The 16,024-nt window shown below is 41.9% G+C and overlaps 1 protein-coding gene across 1 annotated transcript; it reads left to right on the plus strand.

The window, feature by feature from the left end:
• The first annotated feature begins 5,009 nt into the window (after nucleotides 1-5,009).
• Nucleotides 5,010-5,951, plus strand: LOC141117191 (olfactory receptor 5V1-like). The gene has a single exon (XM_073609893.1). The coding sequence runs from the start codon at nucleotides 5,010-5,012 to the stop codon at nucleotides 5,949-5,951; it is 942 nt and encodes a 313-aa protein (XP_073465994.1).
• Nucleotides 5,952-16,024: the final 10,073 nt, after the last annotated feature.

The following is a 16,024-nucleotide window of genomic DNA, read 5'->3' on the forward strand; positions in this document are numbered from 1 at the left end:
GCCTATCGGTGCCCATCAGTGCTGCCTCATTGGTGCTGCCTCATCAGTGACCATCAGTGTCAATCTGTTCAGCCTATCAGTGCAGCCTCATCAGTGCCCATCAGTGTCAATCTGTTCAGTCTATCAGTGAAGGAGAAAAATTTGGGAAAGTAAAAAGATAAATACTGCGCTTACACTGATTGAAAAAAAGCTGCGACTAGAAAGTAGTAAGCTGAAAATAGTGTAGATCTCAAAAAGTCGCGCTAAAGGCTAAAAGTGACAACAGGCGAATGCCTAAAAAAAGACTAATGTGAATATGAAAATTGGATGGTGATCATTGAGTGAAAGTGTCAAGCACTATGAAAGGAAAACTATAAAATGCTAATAAATGGATAAGACATAGATAATAATAGCTATGCCTGTAGCAAAAAACAAATATTGCATAGCACAATCAATAAACAGTGAGTTCCTCTAATGTCAATAGATACAATAATATACCTTAACTGTGACTGCAAAGCTAAATCGTAATTGATAAAGAAAAATGATGTACCAACATAAGGAAAATAAAACCAAAAAAGAGTCCGTAGCTCAAAAAGGACAATATTGGATAAAGTCCATCCGTATTAAATTGACATGCATAAATTAAAACTGTTCTCCAGGTGCTCTGTGAAGTAATGTAACAGGATCTCGCTGTGGTGAGAAATAGAGTGCGTAGATAAACCTCCACCTCTAAGAAAAATTGCTGCCTCTTACCAGATGGAAATGGTCTCTTAATTATAGGAGACCCAGGAGGCGGATGGCTGCAACCCCAGCCAGGGATCTTTGAAGCAGGTACTCAACGTCCAGGTCGTTGTGGCGTTATCACCTGCAGCCAATGATGGACAAGCGGGGCGTGTCATCAAAAATCATATGAGTCGGGTGTGTGTCTTGACCTCCACCGAACCCGCGAGACTGACTCACCGAACCCCTGGTGTTCGATAAAACCCAGGTTAAGAACCACTGCCCTTGTTAGTGCTTGCACAGTTTGGACCAGCTTTTTTCAACATTGGTACCACGGGGGTCCTGCAGAGGTTTACCTGTAAAAAATTACCTGTTTACAAAATTTTATAACAAACTATGAAAAAGTTGGGGTTTTTTTCAAAATTTTCTGTATCTTTTCCTTTTTTTAGCTAAAAATGAAAAACCTAGTGGTGATGAAATACCACCAAAAGAAAGCTCTATTTGTGTGAAAAAGATGATAAAAATGTCATATGGATACAGAGTTGCATGATCGCGCAATTGTCATTCAAAGTGCGACAGCGCTGAAAGCTGAAAATTGGCCTGGGCAGGAAGGGGGTGAAGGTGACCGGTAGGCAAGTGGTTAAACAAAAATGTTACTATACATATATAGTAACTAGAATAGATGATTATAAATACGTGATCAGTATCACAGTGTATGTGAATAACAGAATTAATATGTGACTTTAAATAAACAGGATAAAACGAATGGCCAAAACTCCAAAAAAGGAAGATTCGAATAGTAAGTCAAGGTTTGCAGTCCCACCTGCGTGATGGAAACTGGAAATCATAAGAAAGCCAAGGTGACATCATCCACTCTCATGCTAGGCTTACCAGAATATATGTGACCCCCTAATAAGAGTGGTCCATATGCGCTTTGTATACAACAATAAGGCCAGCATCACAGATTATGGAACAATCCTCACAGAAGACCTCTAAGCATCAACGCCACAGGAATAATACCCACAGCTGCCTCTGTGGTTAGCAATGGCTCTGCTGTATTCAAACTCACCCAAACTGGGTCAAGTTACGCAGTGGGGAACATGTAATAAAAGAATGCTACACATAGTGTAATTTCATGAAACCAAACTGTTTTAATAGTAAAAATACACTAACATTGAAAAGCTGGTAAAAAAGCACATAAAACGGCATAAATCAAAATAGCCAATGGCTGGCTGCGCACGCGTGGTAGCATGTGTGCGTGACTCCACCCTACGTGTTTCGTCACATACGATGTCATCAGGGGCACCTATTAACTATTATTTTTTTTTTGATCTTTTGCTTTTAAAGGTAGAGGAGAGATTTGGGGTCTAATATACCCCAGATCTCTCCATAAAGAGGACCTGTCATCCCTTATTTCTATTGCAAGGGATGTTTACATTCCTTGTAATAAGAATAAAAGTGATGAAAAAAATGTAAAGAAACAGTGTAAAAATAAAATAAATAAGAAATAAAAAATTAAAAGCACCCCCATTCCTTGAACGCTTACGTAATACTGTAAACAGTGTTCGCACCACACATGTTAAGTATCGCTATAAACGTTAGAGCAATAATTCCAGCACTAAACCTCCTCTGTAATTCTAGACAGGTAACCTGTAAAAAATTTTAAAGCGTCGCCTATGGAGAGTTTTAAGTTTGTAGCCATTCCACGCGTAATTTTAAAGCATGACACGTTAGGCGCTATGAGCCTGAGATGCTGAGAGCCTGAGCCAACTGCTCCCGCCCCTCCACGGCCCAGCACTTCAGTTAGCGAGGTGGGTTGCAGAGCAGACAGCGGTGACTGACAGTCACAAGCTCTTTGCTCAGGGAGCCCTGAGAACCGAGCGTTCAGGTGTGTTTGACTGCTCGCTTCTCAGTCTTAGAGCCGATGGGGGACAGATGCAGCATCGGACCCCTGCTACATCCACTGAGGTAAGTATGATTGGGGAAAAAAAAGACTCCATACTTCTCTTTTAAACAGTTATTCACTGCGGTGGGAGATGCTAAATGAATAATTATTGTCTCTTCAGGGAAGCCTATAACAACTCCAACTAACTGAACTTTATCTCTACCATCAGCTCATCCTCTACAGCAGCCTTTTTCAACCAGGGTGCCCTGGCACCCTGGGGTGCCTTGAGGTTTCTTCAGGGGTGCCTTGGCAAAATGGTTAAAAATTGCCCAAAATTTGTATACAAGCCAGCGTGTGGATGAAGCTGCCCATTGTTGCATAAAGCCACAAGTCTCAATCGTGCACCCTTACAAGCTTCTAGCTGCCGGAGCCCTAATGACCAATGGCATCCTTGTTTGAACCTCCTCTGCCCCTCTCCATCAGCGTTGGGGTCACATTAGCAAGTTAGTTTGCAAAAGTGTATTTGCTTTGGAACAATAATTCACCTCTAACGTTGGGTGTCCTACAGCCGTGGCCAAAAGTTTTGAGAATGATCCAAATATTTATTTTCACAAAGTCTGCTGCTTCAGTGTTTTTATATCTTTTTGTCAGATGGTACTATGATATATTAAAATATAATTACAAGCATATCATAAATGTCAAAGGGTTTTATTGACAAATACATTACGTTTATGAAAAGAGTCAATATTTGCAGTGTTGACCCTTCTTTTTCAAGACCTCTGCAATTCCCCCTGGCATGCTGTCAATCAACTTCTGGGCCACATCCTGACTGATGGAAGCCCATTCTTGCATAATCAATGCTTGGAGTTTGTCAGAATTTGTGAGGGTTTTATTGTTTACCCGCCTCTTGGGATTGACCACAAGTTCTTAATGAGATTAAGGTCTGGAGAGTTTCCTGGCCATGGACCCAACATTTCAATGTTTTGTTCCCCAAGCCACTTAGTTATCACTTTTACCTTAGAGCAAGGTGCTCCATCATGCTGGAAAAGGCATTATTCGTCACCAAACTTGGATAGTTGAGAGAAGTTGCTCTCAGAAGATGTTTTTGTACCATTCTTTATTCATGGCTGTGTTCTTAGGCAAAATTGTGAGTGAGCGCATTCCCTTGGCTCAGAAGCAACCCCACACATGAATGGTCTCAGGATGTGTTACTGTTGGCATGACACAGGACTGATGGTAGTGCTCACATTTTTTTCTCCGGACAAGGTTTTTTCCGGATGCCTCAAACAATCAGAAAGGGGATTCATCAGAGAAAAAGACTTTACCCAATCCTCAGCAGTCCAATTCCTGTACCTTTTGCAGAATATCAGTCTGTCCCTGACGTTTTTCTTAGAGAGACGTGGCTTCTTTGCTGCCCTTCTTGACACCAGGCCATCCTCCAAAAGCCTTTGCCTCTCTGTGCGTGCAGATATACTCACACCTGCCTGCTGCCATTCCTGAGCAAGCTCTGCACTGGTGGTGCCTCGATCCCATAGCTGAATAAACTGTAGGAGATGGTCTTGGTGCTTGCTGGACTTTCTTGGGCACCCTGAAGGCTTCTTCACAAATGTAGTAGAAATTTTTTTGGGGGGGGGATTAAGTTAATTTTTATGGCAAAGAGGGACTTTGCAATTAATTGCAATTCATCTGATCACACTTCATAACATTCTGGAGTATATGCAAATTGCCATCATAAAAACTGAGGCAGCAGACTTTGTGAAAATGAATATTTGTGTCATTCTCAAAACTTTTGGCCAAGGCTGTACATGTGTGGATGTTGCTGCATTTTGTAAAACTATTAGAATAGCTTTTATATTTTAGCATGAGGTGCCTTGAGACTGTCCTTGATCTTTAAATGGTTCCTCAAGACTGTCTGCAATTTTTAAAGGGTGCTTCAAGGTTGTCCATAATTTGTAGGGGTGCCTTGACTGAAGAAAGGTTGACAAACACTAATCTGCAGTTATAACCTTTTGTGCCACTTGCCCCATGCTATTAGATTGTAAATGAGCAGGGCCCTCTTGTATTTTATTGTATTGTAACGGTAGTGTCTGCCTTTAGATTGTGAAGAGCTGCACAAACTGTTGGCGCTATATTATAATGATAAACTATATTTTATATAATGTCTTTAAAGGTATCTTCTCAGAGCGCTTTACAAAGACAAGAGCAACAAAAACACAAGAAATATACAAGATAAAACAAAAGAAAAAAGGGACAATTAAGTGAAAGCTTATCTAAAGAAAAACATTTAGCATTGATTTTAATTTTATATAAATCCTGTATTATAATAATAATAGTATTTACTGGTCACTGGTATACAAAAATCCAATTTGGTGAATGTACATTGCTACCTTTAATTATTTGTTTTTATATTTAGCAGGTACATTTTATGGAACACACAAATGAAACGTCTGTAAAATTCATTCTGATTGGGCTGTCTAGTGACCCGAACCTCCAGATGGTCTGCTTTCTCACTATCCTTGTGGTATATCTAATCACCTTATCAGGGAATATTCTTCTGATCTTCGTGGTGAAGATTAACCCAAAACTACACACCCCCATGTACTTTTTCTTAAGTAACCTCTCCATTATTGACCTTTGCTTCTCCTCGACCATTGTTCCCATTCTTTTAATCAACACCCTCTCCAAGGACAAAAGTATTTCCCTACATGGCTGTGCAGCCCAGATGTTCTTCTCTTTAGTTCTTGGAGCAACGGAATGCTTATTGCTTGCTGTGATGGCCTATGACAGGTTTGCCGCAATTTGTAAACCATTGCACTACAACCTTATCATGGACAAAAAGCTTTGCATTGGTTTAGCATTAGCAGCATGGAGTGGTGGCGTAGTAAATGCCACAATTCAGGTTATCCTCACCTTTCAATTGCCCTACTGCAGGTCCCACCATGTGAACCACTTCTTTTGTGAAGTGCCTCCATTCTTACGTTTGTCCTGTAAAGACACAAGACTCAACGTGTTAGCCATGTACATTGCAGCAGGAATCATTTGTTTATCCGCTTTTCTGTTGACTATGATCTCATATGTCCGTATTATCTCCACAATCTTAATGATAAGTTCCTCACAAGGGAGACAAAAATCTTTCTCTACTTGTACTTCACATCTAACAGTTGTCACCCTCTTTTATGGCACCATCATGTCTATCTATCTACAACCTCGCTCATCTTTCTCTGAAACAGATAAGGCGGTGTCTATTGTCTATACAGCGATCACTCCAATGCTAAATCCTATCATCTACAGCATACGGAATAAGGATGTTAAGGGTTCCGTAGTAGAGAATATCCTTAGGCAATCAAATGTTAGAAACAAATTCTGATCTAGGCATCTACATTTAACAGTAGAGTTCACAGTCCATTGCAAAATGTAATATTAAGCTGACAGAGAGAACAAGGCAACTAAAGCATTGGCAATAGCCACTAAAAAAAGATAGGTCTGGCATTGCCTATTTTGCGACTTTATTATTATGCCACCCAATTGGTTTATATCCACTGGTGGCTTTTCCACCAACAGATCAACACAGCCACTGTAGCCGCAGCGGCGGTGGTCTCCTCATTTGAGACTTTGGGTAATCTTATTTACAAATAAACACTTAACATTACTACAGGGACGGTAACTCTAAAGGCCTCTTAGTGGATTTCTAAACACTGCTTAAATATTATAGATGAGGCCAAGCACCTCTGTTCTCCCAACCAGCTGTTATAATTTAATCCCCGTTTGCCACACTTCTACGGCCAACCAGATAGTCTGCATTGGGCTAGGTATGGCTTGACCTACCTTCATCAATTATATCAAGGGGGCGTATTTAAAACTTTTTTTTCACTTGCAGAGAGAGCTGCATATCCCCCTGGGTACTTACAACTACGCAACAAGACAAGGGAACAGCTGAGACTCTGGGGGGTGCATTTAAGTAATTCTAAACTGGAGCATGCACTTCCCCACGCACACAGGAGTTATGGCTGCGGCACACAGTTCTGAATGGATGGCACAGTCCATTCGGAGCCCAGTGCGCATGCGCCAGTGACGAGCCAGAGAGGTCACCGGCTGCTGTCAGAGTAAATATCTCCTAAACAGTGCACGTTTAGGAGATATTTATTGTACCTATAGGTAAGCCTTTTTATTAGGGTTGCACTGATACCTATACTGGTATCGGTATTATTACTATTATAATACAGGATTTATACAACATGAGGTTGGACAGTGCAATTATAATACAATTTAATACAGTGGGAATCAGAGAGCCCTGCTCGTTGAAGCTTACAATCTAAGAGGGAGGGTCAAGAGATACAAAAGGTAATAACTGTGGGGGATGGGCTGATGGAGAAGATAAATGTACAGTTACGTGGGGGCCAGATAAGCTTCTCTGAAGAGATGAGTTTTCAGGGATCATCTGAAAGTGGACAGAGTAGATAGTCAGATCAGATCATCTGATAGTCGGACACATTGGGGTAGTGAGTTTCAGAGGATGGGAGAGGCTCTGGAGGAGTCCTGGAGGCGGGCATGGGGTGAGGTGACATAGGGGATCTAGAGAGCAGGAGGTCTTGGAAGGAACGGAGAAAATGATTTGGTTGGTATTTTGAGACCAGGTTCGTGATGTAGCTGGGGGCCAAGTTGTGGAGGGCTTTGAAAGTTATAGTTAGCATCTTGAATTTAATTTGTTGGGTGAGCCAGTGGAGGGATGGGCAGAGAAGGGTAACAGACATTGAACGGTTTGCAAGGTGGACGAGCCTGGCAGCAGCATTCATGATGAACTGAAGGGGGATAACCTATTTAAAGGTAAGCCAATGAGGAGGGAGTTGCAGTAGTCAAGGCGAGAGATAACCAGGGAGTGAATTAGAAGCTTTGTGGTATCATTGGTTAGGAAGGGGTGTATTGGTGCTGATAATAAGCTTTTGCACGAGCATCGCTACCCGTGCAAATGCTCCGATACCTGAAACTGATACTTTCAGGCTCGATTTTTTTTTCAACTGTCAGCAGGATTTCCCCACTGACAGCTGCAATGTAAACAAAAAAAGCCGGCAATTACCAGTTGTTAAAGGGGTTGTAAATTCTCAAGGTTTTTCACCTTAATGCAGTCTATGCATTAGGGTGAAAAACCTCCTGTGATGCAGCAGCCGCCCAGAGCTCCCCAGAGCCCCCCCTTTTACTTACCTGAACCCAGTCTTTCCAGCAACAGGGATGAGGACACCAGCTCCAGCCGGTGTCCCAGGTCCTGATTGAATAGATTGATAGCAGTGTAGCCATTGGCTCCTGCCAGCGCAGCCATCAGAAATTTAGTGGCCCCTTACACAGCTTTAGGCCTGGGGCCCCCGGGGCCCGACCCCAACATTCCCCAGGGCCCACCCACTGGTCGTCCCACTGAAACCGCCCACTGGCCATCCCACCAAGTCCTTCGGTGCACCCACTATTTTAACACACTTACACCTTAATATATGAAAAGATGATGTTGGTCGTGGGTGGTGATGCATTGTGGAGACTGGAGAGATGGATGGTGCTGGGCGTGGGTGGGGATGCGTTGTGGAGACTGAAGGGATGGATGGTGCTGGGCGTGGGTGGCTATGCGTTGTGGAGACTGGAGGAATGGATGGTGCTGGGCGTGGGTGGTGATGCGTTGTGGAGACTGGTCTGAAGGGATGGATGGTGCTGGACGTGGGTGGAGATGCATTGTGGAGACTGGTCTGGAGGGATGGATGGTGCTGGGCGTGGGTGGCTATGCGTTGTGGAGACTGGAGGGATGGATGGTGCTGGGTGGGGATGAAGATGATTGAGTTGCATTGTGAAAATGGATGAGGATGACCCGTGGGTGGAGATGAGAGTTACATAGTGAAGTGATCCATTTTCACAATGCAACTCAAATATACCAGCTTGTCAGCCTCAGCCATCCAAGAAGAAGGAGAAAAATAATGTCCAAATTAAATCTACATGCAGCACAGGGGGCACAGTCAGCAGCACGCATTACATTTTTACGACTTACCCTCCATGCTGCACTCTCGGATCTATCTGCATGCACCTGTTATTGCTGTGTCCATGTGCGCCATCGACGAGCTGGCCACTCCCCCTGCCCCTGTCCCAACCATAAACAGTGCAAGCAAACCCAACAGCAGCCATCAGGCTCCGCCTCAGCAGGGAATGGATGAGGAGTGAGCCCTGGACGCGATCACCTGCTGCTGGGGATATTGCCAGTCTGAAAGATGGTGTTGGCTGGTGATCGGGTAGCGTAGCGGGCTTGTCAAATTCCATTACTGTGTGCAGAAGAATACTTAACCACAGCCAGCGGTGGGGTGCTGGTGAAAGTGAAAGTGTCTTATCTAATCTGCCTGCACGCAGGCAGATTATCGGCATTGCTGGTACAAGATGCATTTCATGTTCTGCTGTTGAGAAAATGGGTAGCCTCTACAATCAGTATTACTGAATAGACAAAAAGACTTTACTGGTGACGCCCTATGTCTTGTATATCCCGGGATCTGGGTAAGCAGTTTCGAATCTGCCCCTATGTAACATTAGCATATTGCTTGATTCATATGCTGTCTTAAATACTGTTTTCCTTGTATGTGATTAATTACAATGTTATTGATCATGTATGTGCTAAACAAATTTCAGATATCTTCCTGATAAAGTGGCTCAGTCCGCAAAACTAGTTGAGATATTATCTGTACTCACCTATCCCACTGTGATCTTCCCCATTTGGGGAGTATTATCCTGGTGATATACATGGACTGTTACCCATGTTTTTAATTTGTAACTGACTTTTCTGTTTTGTGTTATGTATTAATAAACTTTTGTACTATTTCATATAATTGTCCTTACCATTGAGTCTACCCTCATTGCACTATACCGAGATAGTCCATTTGCCCCTTTTCTTTTGGTGAAACCTGGCTGGGGACCAGGTACCCAACCCCTGTATGTTCTGCTGTTCGGGGGAGCTGGGCCCCTAGGGACACTCAGGCCCCTTACATGTGTATTGCCTGTACCCCCCTGATGGCAGCCCTGGCTCCCACTGCTGTCAATCAAATCCAATGATTTTTTTTTTTAAACACACCTTTAGATATCCTTCAAGGAGCGAGGCAGTCCAGTCCTTGACAACCGATGACACATTCAGCTGTCAGTGGGGTACCCCTTTGACAGCTGAAGTGTAAACAAAGTCCAGGCAGTTGGAGCTGTCCAAAAAAATAAAGCAGCCTGACAATTTTTATCAACAATGGTTGATAAACAGCCACTGAAACAGAAAGATAAAAAGAAACATTGTTTCATTTTGTATCTTTCTCTTTATTCATCTACAAATCAAAGGGATGAGCTTCCATCTGCAGATGAAGTCAGTTTAAAGCAACTTAATATTATAACAGTGCAGCACTAAAAAAAAAAAACAATATAAACAATAAAATACAAAGTGCAAAATATAAAAAATTGAGAAGTCCAGTTCATACAATAAAAAGGAGAGCCCCAAACAGGAAAAAAAGGAGAAAGGAGAAAAAAATGAGAGAAAAGAATCCCGGTGCAAACACTATGGTTATGGATGATGGCAATGACAGTTCATGTAATAACAGTTCATGTATCAATCATCCATGTTGCGCATACCGGAACGTGTGGACTATCATAGTGCCAAGTCAACTCACTTAGCATGTCATGTATTTCATTGGACCATAAAAACACAAAAATCTTACTGTAACAGTACAATTTATTTAAAAGCTAGAACACTTACATCATATCCAAAGTAAAAATGCCTGTCACAATAACCAGCAGGAGATAGACATCTAGAACTCAATGGCCTGAATAGCACTGAAATCCGACAAACGAGCAGATTTCTCGTTGAAAAAAGATATGACGGCTTTTCCGACGGGATTCCGCTCAAGTTTGCCTTGCATGCACACAGTCACGCAAAAGTTCACTGAAATTACGACCGTCAAGAAAGTGGTGACGTACAACACTACGACGAGCCGAGAAAATTAAGTTCAATGCTTCCGAGCATGCGTCAAATTGTTTCCAAGCATGCGTAGGGATTTTGCGCGTCGGAATTCCCACAGACGATCGCATTTTCGGGTTGGAACTTTTCCCGACTGAAAAATTGAGAGCATGCTCTCAATCCTTTGCTGGAGCAAAAGACCGATGGAGCATACACACGGTCGCATTTTCCGACAAAAACCTCTCATCGGTCTTTTGCAGGCCGAAATTCCAATCGTATGTACGCGGCATTAGTCTGCTAAAACATCATCTGGTGTATCGTTTAAAGCAACTTGTCAAGTAAAAAAAAATGGTTTTTTTTCAAAAATAAATGTTTCTCTGTTTAACCACTTGCCGACCAGCCGTCGCAGATATACTGAGGCAGGGTGGCTCTATTGCGCAAATTGCCGTACCGGTACGGTGCTTTGTGTAATAGCTATAGCAGACATGCGCCGCGCATCGCCGATGCCGTCGGTGCGTGGCCATCGGCCACGATGTCCGCCAGCCACCCGTGATCGCACCACAGAGAACCAGAACGGGGATCTGCCAGTTTAAACAAAGCAGATCCCCATTCTGACAGGGGAGCAGAGAGATATCTGCTGTTCCTAGTGATCAGGAACAGCGATATCTCTCTACTCCTAGTCAGTCCCGTCCCCCCACAGTTAGAAACACCTCCCTAGGGAACACTTAACCCCTTGTTTGCCCACTAGTTTTAACCCCTTCCCTGCTAGTGTCACTTATACAGTCATCAGTGGATATTTTTAGCTCTGATCACTGTAATAATGTCACTGGTCCCAAAAAAGTGTCAAAAGTGTCTGATCTGTCTGCCGCAATGTCACAGTCCCGATAAAAATCGCTGATCACTGCCATTACTAGTAAAGAAAAAATAATAATAAAAATGCTATAAATCTATCCCCTATTTTGCAGACGCTATAACTTTGCGCAAACCAATCAATATATGCTTATTGGGATATTTTTAATCAAAAATATGTAGCAGAATACATATTGGCCTAAATTGATGAATACATTCGTTTGATATATATATATATATTTTTTTTTTTTTTGGATATGTATTATAGCAAAAAGTAAAAAATATATATTTTTTTCTAAATTGTTGGTCTTTTTTTTTTTTATAGCGCAAAAAATAAAAACCACAGAAGTGATCAAATACCATCAAAAGAAAGCTCTATTTGTGGGGAAAAAAGGATGTCAATGTTATTTGGATACAGCGTTGCACGTCTGCGCAATTGTGAGTTAAAATAACGCAGTGCCGTATAGCAAAAAATGGCCTCCTCATTAAGGGGGTAAATCCTTCCGGGGCTGAAGTGGTTAACCCCTTATTAACGCCTAATTTACCCTAATCAGCCATATTTATTTAACTCCTTATTCTCCTTCTCCATTTAATTATTATTTTCCTTTTACCTTTATTAGCCAGAAAAGCTTCTTCTATAACCCTCTCTGATAATTTAATTTAATTACTGAGGATTAAGTTTTTCTGACTTCCTGACTACACTCTTTCAACTGGCATTTCCCTGTTCTGTCATACTGCTTTAGTGACCAATAAAGATGATCTTAGGAAGGTGGAGAGCAACTGATCAAACCTAGTCAACAAGGTAGCAAAGGGATAGGAAGGAAGATTCTTCAAAGGAGAGCACTGTAGGACAGGCCAGGTGTTTCAATGAAAAGACATAGTTCTTTGTTATTATTGAAAGCTAAAGTGTTTAAGAAAAATTGTAGGTTTAGCTATAACCCAAAGTTCTGGTGAGTGGAGTGATGTATTGAAATCCCTATCATGTTTCTTTTCTCGTTGGGAGATTTAACCTCTCAATTTTTACTTGTGATCATTCTAAATTAACAGAAGGGGTTGGTATCAGAAACCATGAATCAGACTGAGACAGAAGTACAGTTAAATCACACTTGTTTAATAATAATAATAATAAAAAAGGTAAACAGAGTAAACGTAGTCAAAACATAGCCAGAGTTCAGGAACCGGAACAGATAGTCAGACAAGGCAAAACATCAGGGAGCCAGAAGGAATGTCAACCAAGCAAGTCTTTAACAGGAACACAGGAGAGCATCTCTAGACATGTGACCAAGGCAAAGGCAGAGACTGGACGGCTTAAGTAGGCAGGACCGACGAGCAGGATCATCAACAGGTGAGTCACTGTGGAGAGATAGGAGCTGGCAATTAGCCGACAGCTGAGCAGCCAGCTCAGGGGAGGAAGGGCTGGGCCCAGCTCTGACAGTTGGTAAATAAAAATGTTTACAGTTGTTACCAGAACAGGAGATGAGGGAAAATATTCCAGTAGGAACAATAGCCATAGCAGCCTATTTAGCTGCTATATGGCCTGGAGTGCAATGGAACCCCATTAGAGGTAAATGAGCTTGCTGGAAAGCTAATTAAAGTATATTTACACAGAAAACTTTTTTTGTCAAGTGTATGTTATTGGGCAGATTTCTCTTCACTTCCTGTCTTTGGACACAACAAGCGAGAAGACAATTTCCTCGAAGTAAGGAAAATCCCCTCTTTTCCAATTATTTTCCAATTGGGGTGTTTTCTTGCTGTACAGACACAACAAGAAATTAAAGGAAATCTCTCCAAAGTGAGAGAAATCTCTTATTAGTTGTCAAGTCAACAATTTTCACCATTGGGAGATTTCCTCACTATTTCTTTTTATTGGCAACTAAACATTTTTGATTTGTTTCTCACTTGCAGATCTGGTGACAATGATCAATATAGAGGGTGAATGTTCATTTATGGGCAGAGACAGCACTAACAACCTAACAGCCTCAAAAGGGCTCCAGGCCCCTAAAAAATTTAGTGAAAACTAGCATGCAGCTTCTCCAAAAGACCCAGCTACTGTGGCAAGCCCCTCCACAATTGCTACCAGAGTATCTAGCCCCAGTGGGGTGATGCTTCATCCTCGGGCCTTGGTTCCCTATTGCTGGTGGTGGTGGTGGTCAATAGGAGGAAGAGTGCCCTTGTATCCAAAGTCAGAGGGAGGTAGAATGCTCTGGTGGTGGTCAACGCAAGGAAGCATGCGCTGGTATTACAAGTCAGTGGGAGGTAGAATACTTTGGTGGTGGTCAATCGGAGGAAGAATGCCCTGGCATCACTGGTCAATCGGAGGTATAATGTTCTGGTGGTGGTGGTCAATGGAATGAAGAAAGACCTTGTATCAGTGACCAGTGGGTATAGAACACTCTAGTGGTGGTGGTGAATAGGAGGAAGAATGCCCTGGTGTCCACAGGTGAGGCTGCATTGATGAGCGCAGGTGAGGTGGCATTATTGGGCACAGGTGAGGCTGCATTGTTGGGCACAGGTGAGGCTGCATTGTTGGGCACAGGTGAGGCTGCATTGTTGGGCACAAGTGAGGCCGCATTGATGAGCACAGGTGAGGCTGCATTGTTGGGCACAGGTGAGGCTGCAATGATGGGCACAGGTGAGGCTGCCCTGATGGAAACTGATAAAATTAATATTTATTCCTATAACTTAATTCTTCATACAACATTTAAGTGTCATTTCAAGAGATAATTTATGAGGGCAAGTTTAGGGGCAGAATTAAGGGCAGGGTAGGGGTTGGGTGGGGCAACTGGTGGGGAGTAACCCTTAAGGCCTGGCTAGTAGCTGAGGACTTGAAATTTTGAGCCCTGGCTTCTGTGGACGCAAGTTTTTACTTTATTTATTTTTGTCTGTTGGCTGAACTTGTTTGACATACTTCTTTTTTCTGAACCTGTAGAAAATCATCCCAAATATCAAGTTCTCAAACAGCTTTATTGATCCAGAAGGTCTAAACATGACCCCACCTAGATCCTTGCACTGTGTTTTAACCAACAGGTCTGCTTAGTTGTGTAATCTCTGGAATCTTTCATGTACAGACTGCAAAACGTAGTGATATTCCATGCAACTATCCATTATTCACTAGGCTAGACATAGACACACCTCCAAAGTGGAGGTCTAGGCATTTTTTTTTCTCATCTGACACAATCCTTTTCAATTTGCTATACCTTTTACGCTATTGCCCTGCCACCAACATTTTTATTAAATCAGGCATTAAACCTTAGTGTCCAGTTTGGTAACATTTACCCACTGGACCCCCTTTACCTACTGAGCAATGTATTATCCTCCTCGTCCCCTCAATTTCACTGTCATTTTCACCAGGCACTGAATGAGAGATCATAGTGGAGGAAGAATTTGTTTTTGGACAACATACTCCTTGTCCACTCTTACATTACATGGATGAAAAAGGTAGTCAATAATGTCACCTAGCTGCTGGAGCTTCAAATGTGAGCTAGCCAAGCAGTCCACAATGTAGGATGACTGCTCGCGTTTAACAAGTCTAATGGGAGTTTGTGATGGCCTGCTGGAAAATTACAGAATCAGGTAGTTGACATGCTGAGATGATATGTGTGGAGAATTGGCCCCTTGAAAGTCTGTAAGATAAGGAGAAAACTCACCATATGCTTCTGTTAAATATGGCCTTGATTATGCAAATCTCTATTTAATCTAGAATCTTACTACCCCTTTCTATAGTGAGGCTGCGATAGGTGAAAGGAAGTGGAGGTAGAGAAGGCCAGTGGTGGCTGGGCCAAAAATCAACTTTCTAGATGAACTCAAGATCTGCATACATGGATGCCACCAGTTTCAGAGTCCAAGGGCTCTCCAAAGAGAGGTGAAGCTGTGTGTGGGTTACTGAAGATGTCTGCTATTGCAATAAAGTGACAGAATAATACCTTTAAGATGGCAACACATGTACCAGTCTTATTAAACCATCTTCTACCAGTTCACCAGCAACTATGTAGTACAAAAGCTCACCTAACTGGATATAAATTAAATGGATGATTCAGGAAAACCATCACTCTGTGTGGTTGCTGCAAATATAAATAGGATTGTACAATTAGTTTGTAACATATGTGCCATGGTTTAAATATTTTCTTAGTGGAAATGTTCTAATATTGTATAATAATGAGGAAAACAATGCAATCATGATGTGAGGGAGGAGGGGTTAAGGGGATTTTTGCGGTGCCAAACAGAATAATAGAAAGAGATAATGACTTAAAGTTAGCAGAATAAATGTTATTATTACAATAGTTTACAATTGTCTATAGTAGAGATCCTGCTCCCTTATAAATATTGTTTTATGATACTCAGTGGAATAATAATGGTGTTTGCCATAATAACTTTTTGTTTCTGTATTTGTTTAGTTTCTTATGCCAATCTCTCTCTGAATTGCACATCCCCTGAAGAAGCAATCAGCGAAATATGTTGGGCTAGTGTGCAATGCATTCATTCAGTTTGGCTTGAACCTACCTACTTTATAACCACTAAACCACTATACCATTGTTATTAATGCGAACAATTCTTTTTGTATTTTGTAATTTTATTTAAACATTTTTGTAAAAAATTTTTTGTAATAATAAAATTTATTCTGCTAATTTTAAGTCATTATCTCT

Source organism: Aquarana catesbeiana, linkage group LG13, assembly GCF_042186555.1.
Source record: "Aquarana catesbeiana isolate 2022-GZ linkage group LG13, ASM4218655v1, whole genome shotgun sequence".
NCBI classification, from domain to species: Eukaryota; Metazoa; Chordata; class Amphibia; order Anura; family Ranidae; genus Aquarana; species Aquarana catesbeiana.